This window comes from Thamnophis sirtalis, unplaced genomic scaffold (assembly GCF_051295495.1).
Source record: "Thamnophis sirtalis isolate CommonGarterSnake01/CBP01778 unplaced genomic scaffold, rThaSir2_p1.2 scaffold_6, whole genome shotgun sequence".
NCBI classification, from domain to species: domain Eukaryota; kingdom Metazoa; phylum Chordata; class Lepidosauria; order Squamata; family Natricidae; genus Thamnophis; species Thamnophis sirtalis.
The window spans coordinates 50,751,453-50,764,811 of NW_028261386.1; the positions used below are offsets into that span (position 1 = coordinate 50,751,453).

General features: G+C 39.5%; 1 protein-coding gene across 1 annotated transcript in view; it reads left to right on the forward strand.

The window, feature by feature from the left end:
* Positions 1-13,359, forward strand: part of DNAH14 (dynein axonemal heavy chain 14) — a 230,549-nt gene that overhangs the window by 132,531 nt on the left and 84,659 nt on the right. The window contains 5 exon segments of the mRNA XM_087718645.1: positions 5,254-5,377; positions 5,901-5,983; positions 7,253-7,428; positions 9,103-9,231; positions 10,812-10,952. Of these exon segments, the coding sequence (XP_087574771.1) occupies positions 5,254-5,377; positions 5,901-5,983; positions 7,253-7,428; positions 9,103-9,231; positions 10,812-10,952 (653 nt within the window).

Genomic DNA, 13,359 nt, shown 5'->3' on the forward strand with positions numbered 1-13,359 from the left:
CCCGATGGGAGGGAGTGCTGCTGGCCGCCGTCTCCTGCGGCTGGCCCTTCAACTTTTGCCGTTATCCTGTACTGCCTGCAGCCCACTTGACTTTCAGACTTGCCTGAATTCGCTCTGGACTACTGTGAATTATCATTTCATGTCCCACTACCCTTGGACTCCGGATATCTATTTCTTGGGAAGTTTGGACACTATTTCCCAACCGCTTTGGACTATACAATTGGCTGGACTGTGCAGGCTCATAATCATAATCATAATCTTAATTTTTATACATTTGTAAATTTTTATTTAATTTTTATATTTATATGTATGGGGAGTGTATGGTATGACTGTGATTGACTGAATGTCCCACTTCTATTATTATATTGCTGTTTTTTGTTTTTAACTTGTATTGTGGGGATTGACCGGTTGTATGCATGGGTGTGTTTGGTGGGCCGGGAGTTTAGCTGGGACCTCCTGCACTGAGTGCTTTGGCAGAAGTGCTAGGGGGCCCCGGGCCTGGTCCCGGCCCTTGGTTGTGTGTGTCGAAGGGCCTGCCGATGAACCCGGTAGCTGGGGGAGAGGGTGAAGGGACCACAGGTGCGGGAGTGGGCCAGAACATTGGGGTCATAATGGGGAGGGGCAGATATGTTGGGAACCAGGGCAAGCTATTACCGGGGAAGGAGGGTTCCCTATATTCGAGGGATCCCCCCTTCCGGCCCTGTGAGTTCCACTCCAAGGCCAGATGGTGTGAGTAATCAGGACCCTGGTCAGGTTGCTGTTGCTAAATGCCAGATCTGTGGTTCATAAGGCTCCCCTCGTCCAGGACCTAATTACAGACGAGGGGGCAGATCTGGCATGTATTACTAAAACCTGGCTGGGCCCGGAGGGAGGAGTCCCCCTCACAGAAATGTGTCCAGAGGGTTTTCAGGTGCTTCATCAACCGCGACCCCAGGAAAGGGGCGGAGGAGTGGCCATTGTTATCCGACAGTCTTTAGTTCCTCGTAGGATCCCTGCTCCGGAGCTTGTCGGGTGTGAGTCCTTGCTGGTGAAGTTGGACCTTGCGGGTCAAGTGGGCTTGTTGTTGATGTACCTGCCTCCCAACAGTGTGACAACAGCCCTCCCCTTCCTCCTCGAGTCAGTAGCCGAGCTGGCGGTTGAGTTCCCCAGACTTATGATACTGGGGGACTTCAACTTGCCTTCGCTCGGCGAACACTCTGATGGAGCACAGGAGTTCATGGCTTCCATGACAGCCATGGGCTTGACCCAAGTAATTCAGGGCCTGACCCACTCAGTGGGTCACACACTCGACCTCATATTTCTCTCGGAGCAGTGGAGTTGTGATCTTGGTTTGGGGGTTGTGAGATCTTGCCCCTGTCATGGTCAGACCACTTCCTACTGAGGCTTGACTTTCGGAGACCAATCCCCCGCTGTAGGGAAGAGGAACCGATTAGGTGGTTCCACCCCAGGGGTCTTATGGATCCTCAGGGTTTCCAGATGGCGCTTGGCGTTATGCCTGATACTCTCACCCGCAGTTCGGTGGAGACCTTAGTTGCTACTTGGAACTCGGTAGCATCTGAGGCTCTCCACAGAATTGCGCCTTTACGGCCGATCCGCAGCAGTGGATCCAGGAGGGCTCCTTGGTTTACCGAGGACCTCCGGGAGATGAAGCACCAAAAGAGACACCTAGAGCGCCACTGGAGGGCCAGTAAATCCGAGTCAGACCGAGCACTTCTGAAAACCTGCATCGGAGCATATCTATCGGCAATACGGACAGCTAAGAACAATCACATTGCCGCTCTGATAGCGTCCGCTGAGTCTCGCCCTGCCGCCTTGTTTAGGGTGACCCGCTCCCTCCTAAATACGAGGGTTGCGGATAACCCTTTACAAGGTAGAGCAGAGGAATATGTCCAGTTCCTCGGGGACAAAGTTGCTCGGCTTCGGATGGACCTGGACTCCAATTGCGCAGAGACAGCCAGGGTACCGGGGGAAGGTCTTGAACACCACTTCTGGACTGACTTTCAACCTGTTGCTCCTGATGAAGTGGACAAGGCCATGGGAGCGGTGAGTGCTGCCACGTGTGTACTGGACCCGTGCCCCTCCTGGCTGGTCGCGAACAGCAAGGAGGTGACGTGGAGCTGGGTCCAAGCGATGGTGGAAGCTTCTCTTCGGGAGGGCTTCTTCCCACCGGCATTGAAGATAGCAGTGGTAAGACCCCTCCTGAAGAAGCCATCATTGGACCCAGCTAGTTTGAACAACTACCGTCCAGTCTCCAACCTTCCCTTCATTGGGAAGGTTGTTGAGAAAGTGGCTGCCTCTCAACTCCGACGGTCCTTGGATGAAGCCGATTATCTGGACGCCTTTCAGTCTGGATTCAGGCCTGGCTACAGCCCGGAAACCGCTTTGGTCGCACTGACCGATGATCTCTGGAGAGCCAGGGATGGAGGTCATTCCTCCATCCTGGTGCTCCTTGACCTCTCAGCGGCCTTCAATACCATCGACCATGGTATCCTTCTGCGACGGTTATGAGAGGTGGGGTGGGCGGCACCATTTTTTGGTGGTTCTCCTCCTACCTCTCGGACAGGTCGCAGTCGGTGTTAGTTGGGGGAGAGAGGTCGACCCCTAGGCCCCTGAAATATGGGGTTCCTCAGGGTTCGGTCCTATCCCCCCTTCTGTTTAATATCTACATGAAGCCACTGGGTGAGATCATTCGACGGCACGGGATCAAATACCATCAATATGCGGACGATACTCAGCTGTATCTGTCCGCCCCGTGCCAACTCAGTGAGGCGGTTGACATGATGTGCCAGTGCCTGGAGGCTGTCAGGGTCTGGATGGGGGTTAACAAGCTTGTACTCAATCCAGACAAGACTGAGTGGCTGTTGTGTTTTCCTCTCAAGAATTTGGCCAGTATTCCATCACTCAGGCTGGGGGGTGAAAATTTATGCCCCTCAGACAGGGCGCGCAACTTGGGAGTCCTCCTGGACCCACAGCTGACTTTAGAACATCACCTGTCGGCTGTGACCAGGGGGACATTTGCCCAGATTCGCCTGGTGCACCAGTTGCGTCCCTACCTGAACTCGCAACAGTCACTCACGCCCTCGTGACCTCAAGACTGGACTACTGCAATGCGCTCTACATGGGGCAGCCTTTGAAGAGTATTCGGAGACTTCAACTCGTCCAGAATGCAGCTGCGCGAGCGATTGTGGGTGTACCTCAGTACACCCACGTTACACCTATCCTCCGCGAGCTGCACTGGCTACCGATCGGTCTCCGGATACGCTTCAAAGTGCTAGTCATAACTTATAAAGCCCTTCATGGTATTGGACCTGGGTACTTGAGAGACCGCCTGCTGCCAATTACCTCCCAAAGACCCGTCAGATCTCACAGGGTCGGCCTCCTCCGGGTTCCGTCCACCAGCCAATGCCATCTGGCTACTACCCGGGGAGGGCCTTCTCTGTAGCAGCTCCGGCCCTTTGGAATGAACTCCCCGCAGAGATCCGGACCCTCACCTCTCTCCAGGCCTTCCGGAAAGCCGTCAAAACCTGGCTGTGCCGGCAGGCCTGGGGTTGATGAGTTCCCTTCCCCTCTCGACTGGTATGGCTGTGTGATTTTTGTGTATTTTAATTATGTGTACTGTTGTTTATGTTCCCTTTCCCCTTTGAGTTGTTCGCCGCCCTGAGTCCCTCCTGGAGAAGGGCGGCATACAAATAAACCAAATACAAATACAAATACAAATTGTACAAATACTTGCAATTAATTATTGGATTACTCTAGTATAATATTTTCATTCTATTATTTGAAATAATAGAACTATAGAACTCTTGTGCAATTAAGTTATAATGCCTATGCTAGTTTACTGAAATTTTTAAATAAATCTAAGAACTGTAAAACATAGTATTTTCCATTGTCTGAGCCTAGTTGGAATTTAATTGTTATTTTCAACACATGGAAAGTTAAGATTGCCCCCCCCTCCGCAAAAAAAATCTTAGCTAATTTCTATAGCAGATTTGACATATGGAGTCCAAGAGTTGTAAGCATATAACATAGTTATGAGTCACTTAATCCAATCACTTTAAATTCCATTTATTTACAAGCTATATTTATACTGTCTAAATTTCTTGGGAAACTTTCCTCCTCCCAGTAAGTGAGCGGGGCTTGAATTGCTCTTCTTGAGCCTATTGATATTGTTAAGAGAATTGTTATATAATTCTCATGCAGAACATAGTTATCAAGTTATCAGGTGATTTAGGAAGTTAGAATCCTTTTTAAAAAATATAGTGTACAATATATGGAAAAATCAACACAAGATGAACCAATATCTAGCCTTGTTTGAAATCTGACTGATAATAATTCTAATTTTTAGCTTTAATTTTTAACAATTTAATTATTTAAAATATAATTTCATTATTTTAAAACACTTTAATTATTGTTAGTATTAGTTTAAATATTGTAACAACTTTACTTAATTAAAGGGTACCTTGCATAAAGTTTACGTGCTATAATGAGCAAACTAATAATGCAACAAGTTGCTGGATCAATTTGCTTATTTTTGGGCCTGTAATAGCATGTCTTCCAGTATATGCATTATTCAATCTTTTGGGGCTACATGATTATGATGAGGTGCTACATGATTATAACGAGGAAAGCCCATTATTGCTTGTGCCTCCTCATGCTGGATTGACTGAAGTTTCCAGGGGGTCTTTAAGGGCAGTTCAATAGAGTATAGAGTATATTGCAGTAGTCAAGCTGTGATGTGACTAGGGCATCAATGACTGTCTGAAGGTCCCAATCTAGAAAAGGTCTCAACGGGTACACCAGATGGTACATAATTGTTCTTGGTCCAGCTGAATATCCACTTCAACCAGGAGCTTCGTCCAGGAAAACCCTCAAACTACATATCAACCTTAAAAGGGAAATTTCTATCTCATGCAAGATAAACGATGGAATATGGCTCTAACACCCACAACTTATATTGCATAATAAATGTACAAAATATAATGCATTTTGATCTTTTGCTTACTTGAAAATACATTATAAATTACAATGTATACATACAATATTAATTTCCCATTAGTAATTCTTGTTAGAATAGTTTTCAATTAAGATAATTTTGCTGTTTCTTTTATTTGAAATGTGTTTTCTTAATTACAAATTAAAAATTAATTATAAATCCAGCTGAATGTTTCTATTCATTGGAATTACAAATTTTATAATTTCTTCATCTCCTTCATTGTAAATAGAGAAGCCTGATAGTCTCTTCTATAATTTTAGGCGATCCTGGCAGTGGAAAGACTATTATGATAGATAATATGCTTGAAAGACTCCAAAAAGATGGATTAAATATAAGGAAGAAAACAATATTAGGAGAGGTTTTTCACTACAACCAGTCTAAAATGTCAAGGTAACTGCTAGGAAATTTAGAGGAGAATGCAAGCTCTTTCTTGAATATATTGATCTTAAATATTTCAGCAATACCTGACTAGTATGTTAATGGTAAAACAAGTGAGAATATAACTTTTCTTCACAGTGGCATTTTTTTAATTGAGTCTGGTTGGGATCATAGTAGAGGACTGGAAGACTTTTGAATCCTTTATATCTACATCTCTAGTCTCCAATTTTTTCTCCTTTTTTGATTTATGACTTTTCTATTCATGGGAGGAGTCACTGAGCTTATATAAAGCTAAATCACAGTCAGCCAATCCTGATATGACTCGGTATATTTTCTTTGAATAAATTTGTTAATGTTGATGACTTATCTATATAAATAAATAAACAATAGTGTAGTAACAATAGTTCAGATTTAATATACTGGAAAATTCTAGAAAGTAATAACTCCAACCACATTTTTGTTCGATGGTTTTGTGAGAGAACTAGCAATCTTGTGTTTTCTTAATCTGTGTTTATATTTTACTGTCTAGCTTGATGAGGAACAACAGTATGCTGAAAACAGATCAGTTTCGTAGCTCTTGGAAAATAACACATTCTTCAACCAAAGAATTACGTATGTAATTGATTTTAAAGAAAGAAGAAAATGTTTTAGGGATAGATTTTCTTTTTTAAATGATATATTACATTTTAAAGGAATAAGATCTTTAAATTCCAAATTATGCCTAATGTTAAATACTGAAATCACATCCTTAATGAGAAAAGAATTCACTAAAGAGATTAAGATTGACCAAATGTAAATGAAAATAAAAAAATGGTTCCATAAAATAGCTAGGGATTTTATTCCTCTCACTTTATTTCATTTCTCTATGCACACCTGGATTTTTTAGTACATATAGAGAGCATGTTGGTGTCTTTCACTGCCAGCTTAATATACCAATTAATTTATAAGAATTTTAAATTGACTCCATAAGGTTTTAAATAGTGTAAATAAGATTAATAACATAATACAGTAATAATATAGAAGAGGAAATTAATTTATGGCATAATCTTTTGAACCTTCTTACAAGTCTTTTAAAGCATTGATATATTAGCTTAGGATACAGCCACCTGAATCAAAGGTGGTTGTTTTCCAAGCATGATTCTCAAAGTTGAGAATCTTGAAGAAAATTCATGACTGGCATGGACTAAGTTTAACTATTAAATTTTTAACTGATTCTATTCTTTTGCTTTGTGCAGAGTACCTTATTTATTTCTCAAAATCTTTCTGCCATTTCAGATTACAAATTTTAATAATCATAGGAAACAATATGTCTCCTATGCATGTTCTGAATACATATATGTCGGTATAAACCAGTCTTAACATTACTAAGAATTGAGTTCAACCTGTTTTACTTCTTTGGTTTTACAAAAAATGATATCTAAGTGGTATTCTAACAAGGAATTCTATATATGGTAGTTATATTAGCAAAAGTATTACGCATCTATTTTAACCAGGAAAATCAGATCAATAGCAGTTAAATTGCCTTAAATGCAATAGTAATGCAGGTGAAGTTTGCTGGTTTGGAATGCCTATTTTCTACTTGATTCTGATTCTTATTGTGACTGTTATTTAGTAACAGCTATAAATTATATTATAGCTAATTTTACCTTGTTATTTTTATGTAAATTTATGATAATAGTAAAATAATTTGAAGTATGAAAAATATTTTAAACTTACAATCTTTCATAGTCAAAATGCTTCATTCCATCATTGACATATTTGTGTCACATTTGAATATACCAGAGGTGTTTCTAGCTTGAAATACCTTGAACAGAAAATATTTTGCATACCCCTAAAAAGATTTAAAATTAGGTAAAATTCTAACAATTCAATTTGTTAAAGTTTCAGCTCTCAGCTCAATAAGAGAGGATTCCTATGTTGAAGAACCATCTTCAGGGCCTATCATTTGTAAATTACAATTATGTGCCCATACAAGTGCAGCTCAAACGAAGAGTTTGATCACCCAGAAATTAATACTGAGAAGTAAAGATGTCATGGGTGCTCCACAATCTAAACAAGTAAGAACTTTAATGAAAGCTTATTTGTTAATCACATATATAATAAGCAGTTTATTCAGTCTTCATTTCAAAGAAAATTGATTTGACCACAATTAGTCTAAAGCAAAAAACAGAACATATTAACGTTTAAAAGTTTCAAGAACCTCAGATTCTCGTGGTCTCTAGAGGCAGTTTCATGATTACTACTCTTACTGGATAGGAGCCACTAAAACTTTAGAAGAAAAAAAACAAATTAATTCCAGTGCTCCCAATTTATTCTTTATTTCTTTCTTTCTTTCTTTCTTTCTTTCTTTCTTTCTTTCTTCCTTCCTTCCTTCCTTCCTTCCTTCTTTCCTTTCTTTCTTTCTTTCTCTTTCTTATCTAACTTCCTACCTACCTATCTACCTACCTATCTATCTATTTTTAGCAAATAAAACTCATAGCAAAACAACTCTCAAAGTGCTTTAAGAACATGCTGCTTAAATTCAACAATAAAATAGACATCTTTGAGTAATGCAATCCTGACAAAAAATAATTGAATAAATGGGAATTTGAGGTATTTTTGAGATGAACCATTCTCATCCTTATTCCCCGCCAGCGGGGGGGGGGGGTGTTCCTAAAATTATGCAACTGGAATTTGTCAGCAAAATTTAGCAATGCAATCGGGACTCCTTTTAAAGTTGTGTTTTAAATATTGCATTGGTAGGAATTGTAGTGGGAGTACTCTGGGAGTAGTATTGCTTCTATTATCATTTTTAAATCCCTATACTGATTGTCACTAAATTGAAATTGCAATGGTGCTTAAGATCTTACTTCAGTTCCCGTTGCTTTATAGAACTGCAAAAGTCATAAATGTAGGATTAATTATAAAGTGACTTTTTCATCATAAAGTTAGTTTTTCGTCACTGTTGTAATTGAGGATATTTGCTAAATGAGATAGTTGCTAAACAAGAATTACATGCAAAATCCCTGAAAGCCACAAAAAAGTATCAAAAGTTTCAAACATCCTCCTTTACTGACAGCATCAGAAAGTTTAGCTTGCAAGAAGCAAGTTGTGTTCTCCAGCCTAGAACAAATTGTCTATCCCTGTGTTATACAGAAAGAAATGAGGAAGAAAACAGGACAAGAGTTATACAAAATAAACAACAATACAAAAAGAATTTTGGGAGAGGGAGAGAGAGAGAGAAAAAGAGAGAGGGGGGAGAGGGAGAGAGAGAAGGAAATGGATTGCAATTGGACATGTATTTCAAAATTTCTAGGCATCTGCTCAATTATATTACCAGCTGCATCTGGAAAAGTGAACAAGAAATGGATTTACTTAATATGTTTCATTAGTAGTGAAAACTGAAACAGAATACATGCAAACCTATTACGTAGAATAGTCCCATCAAATGCAAACAATCCTAATTCAGATAATAATAAACTCTTTGTTGGAGCCAATTATTAGGATTTAGGGTGATTTTTTAAGCAACCTTTTCAATGACTGAATACAATATATACTGTAGAATAGAATAACAGAGTTGGAAGGGACCTTGGAGGTCTTCTAGACCAATGCCTTGATATATATGCATAATGGATCATACTTATTATATGTAAAAACAAAAATACCACAGATAAAAATTAAATGTCTCATGTTTTTGTTAATATACTTCAATTGTGATAAGCATTTTTGGTTTTTATTTTACTTATTTCAAGACACTACTGTTTATTGATGATTTGAACATACCAATCACAGAAGAATATGGATCCAAGCCACCATTAGAATTCATCCGTCAGTTTGTGGAGATGGGTGGATTTTATGACGTTAAACACCTTGAATGGAAAGTATGTTTAATATGGATATCATTTCTTTTGTTATTTTTGATTTTTGTTAAATTAAGATCTTTTCATTAAACATTTGTCATGTAAATAGAGTATTCTGGATCAGTTGAAATTCATTCTCATGTTAGGTGGCCTAGATTCTTAGGCACATAGGTTTAGCAGAGAAATTAGGATTTTTAAATTCATTTTTAAAGTACAGGTAATCCTTGAGTTACAAATGTAATGGAGCCTTCTAATTACATTAATAATCCAAGGATTTGTTAATTGGAACTCATTAAATGAACAAGCCTCATCCTCCTCTCCCCAAAGCATTTGTTAATCGAATATGCGTGTCATTAAAAGCACATAGGGTACCTTAGGAGTGGGGAAGACCATGGGAGTCCTAGTACAGGAACCAGACCTCTGCCTCCAGCCACCAAGGCCTTTCCCCCAGCCACGTGTGTTCACAAATGTAAGCACACACGCCATGTGTGCATGCTCACTGCCTTCTGCGCATGTGCAGTATTCATGCATGATGTTGGGGAGAGTGGGCAGATCCTCCCATAGCCTCCACTACTGATTTGCCTGAACTGGAGATAACTAACTGAATACCACCTCTGATGTCCCCACCATCTTTCTCTTTGATGGGCTGTACATATTTAGCTCCCTCAACCATTTGCCATATGATTTAACCTCAAAGCTCTTTGTCATCTTTGTTGCTTTTCTATACACATTCGCAGGATCTCAACGTTTTTTTGGGAGGGTGGCCAAAGCTGGATGCAGTACTCCAAGTGTGGTTTCACCAGCATGGTGTAAAGTGATGCTATCATTTTTCATTGACTTGACACTATCCCTCTGCCTAAAACTGCATTGGCTTTTTTGGCAGCTGCAGCACACTGCTGGCTTATACTTAAGCGGTGGTTCATTAGGACACCTAGGTCGCTCTCACAATTATTAATGTTCAGCCAGTTACTGCCTATTCTTACCTATGCATTTGGTTTTTACTGCCTAAGGGCAGGACTTTACTTTTCTCACTATTGACCTGCACCTTGTTGGAAAGGATAGGACTCGATGTTCAAGTTTTCCAAAATCCCTTTGAATCTTGAGCTTATCTTTTAAAATATTGAAGTATATCAGAGTTTTAAGTAAATTAATTTGTTGTGTTCACATCTGATTTAGCTCTCAGAATTGCAGATCTTTTAGTTACTTGATTTTTCAATTAAGTTTTTTAATTATACAGTCAGCAGCTATCTTGAGATTCTGAGCTATATTAGTTACATTATGAATTATACTACAGTTATATTACGGATGATTACATATACATTTTTTGGTTTTGAAGTTGATTTTTTGGGGGAGGGGGTATTCAATAAAAATCTTAATGAACCTAAAGGATTTCCTAGGAGATTTGTACTTTTGTCTATATTTGTGATGTATGAAGTTCTGTATTACCCTAGGAACAGATTGATTTCTTTTAATTGCATTAGAACTTTTTCATAAGAATGTATAGGTTCATTATCAGTCATTCTGAACTGGTAAAACAATATTATAAATATGTTGATTTATAGGTTTTTTTAAAAAAATGCTATCATGTATTTTTCTAACAGCATATTAAGGACATTGCCACAATTGCATGCTGTACACCTCTAAATGTAGGAAGTAATGAGATTAGTTCTCGTCTTCTATCCCATTTTTGCATCTTAGTTTTGCCTACAACTTCCTTACAGTCTTTGCAACGTATTTTCCAGGTAATTATCACAAAACATTTATTTATTTACTTATACAAAGAGCAAAAAACCGTAATGAAACATAACTGAAAATTATAACTATAGCAATAGCATTTAGACTTACATATCACTCCATACTGCTATACAGCACTCTCTGGGCAGTATACAGAGCCAGCATATTGCCACAAACAACCTGGGTCCACATTTTACTGGCCTCAAAAGAAGGAAGTCAACCTTGAACTGGACAGAATTGAACTCCTAGCTATGGGCAGAGTTAGCCTGCAGATACTGCATTCTAACCAGTGCATCACCAGGGTTTTTATAGAAATGCCCTTATATAAAAAAGGAATTGAAGATTGAAAAATTGCTGAACACTAGAAAGTTGGATAATGATGGCACTTAACAATCAATTTAGCAACCTTTTTGGAAGTATGCCGTTATTGTCAGCTAAGAGAAGAAGAATTACCCTTCTCTGAGTAGTTGTGAGAAATGGTTAGAAAGTACATTGTTAAGTCATCTCACCACAAAATCTAGAAGAGAGCAAAAGTGCATTAGGCACTATTTCTAGCAGTTAGTGAGGCAAAGTTTATCATCTGGAGAATTGCTGAATTGTCTTTCTAACAACAAAAGTGGCAAATAGAACAGGCAAGGCTGGAATATTTGCTGCTTGAAATATTGCATTACATTATTATTTTTTGCAATATTTCAAGTTCACTGACAATGTTGTGTTCTTGTGGAAGACAGACTTCTTCAATTAATGGTTATCAGTTATTATGTGACTGCTGGGCCCTGAAAGATCCTGGATTGAAACAAACACTGATATTCTGCATGTCCTGTATGAAACAGGCTTTTGGGGATGGATAGAATAGGGCTATTCTCCCATACTATGTATTTAGCAAACATTCTCTGCTCATTCCATTAAAAAGTGTTTACTAATTATTTATTTAAAAGATTTATATGGCCATTTTAAGCAACTCTATGTGGTTTACAACACAATAAAACTAATTAACAAAACAATTCTAAAACAATAAAATATTGAAACAAAACCTTGTGCCATAATAATCCCTCTGGGATGCCCCACAGCAGGCTCAATTGCCCTCCTTCCATATTATCTTCTTATATAAATTTAGCTTACAGATTTCCAAAATCAAAATAATGAGCAAAAGAGTAGTCAGATGAAATCCAAAGGCAAAGAGCCTATAGTAATTTTGTCAGCCGTTCCAGGTTCAAAGTCACAGTCATGAAATCCAAGAGTCAAGGCACATGAACACACATGGTTGTCAACAGGGGGACTTGGGTTTGCCACTTTGTTTTAATAGTTGTTTCTTGTTTAGCAGGGTAAAACTCCTTCCTTGCAAGCAGTTTTGCAGAGCACCTTTGCTGTATTATTTTTGCATTGTTGGAGCTGTTTGTTGTTGCATTGGGATGGAGCAGTAATTCTGCATCTTCATCTTTGGAATACAACAGCAGCTGTGTCTGCTGGTATATTGGCCAATCCCACCTTCTCTGCCTGCTCAGACGAAATTCCACCTGGTGACTTTGAAGCAACTGCTCATGATCTGTTACCACACCTGGAGCTGGCTACTTGTCATTGGTTTCCTCCTTTAACTCTGAATCAATCATAACAATTCTATCCAGTGTCTCAATAAAGAACAAGAATTTACTAACTTTCTAAAAAGATAGAAGGGGGTGGGGCTCTTGAATCGCTGGTAAAAGAATGTTTCACAAGGTAATGGCAGCCACAGAAAAAATATATTTCCATGGTCCCATTAGATGGCATGATTTCAGGGAGGGGACCTGGAGCATGCTCATCCTATCTGATCTAGTGGGATGGACATGTATCCTTAGGGAGAGACAGTCCTACAAATAATTAGGTCCTGTATTATGCAGAGCTTAAAAACTAATAACCAGCATCTTGAATTGCATCTGGAAGAAGCTGGGAGCTAGTACAGTTCGTGCAAGAAATATGTAATATGGACAAACCTATGGACACCCAATGCTGTGTGAGCTCCTGCAATTCAGACTAGTTGTAACTTCCAAATTGTCCTCAAAAGCAGCTCCATATAAAGCACCTACAACTGGGAGGTGACTAAGGTATGAATGACCATGAACAAAGCCTCCTGATCCAGGAAAGACAACAACTGGAGGACAACACAAATCTATACACTCTATACCCCCCCAACCACAGTTGCCACTTGCTCGCCAAGCATAAGCCATGAAACTAGGAGAACTCTCAAATTGTGCACCTGCTTGGTATGGGGGAGTATAACCATGCTCAAAATGACTAGACCCTGGTATCAAAAGCCCAGTCAAAGTTAGTTCATCCCCATCAAGAGCCTTAAAACCTCCAGCTGCTCAGGCAGCCCTGCAACAGCCTCAAATGTCCATCCAGGGTAGAAATATATAGCTCTGTATCACCAAATACCAA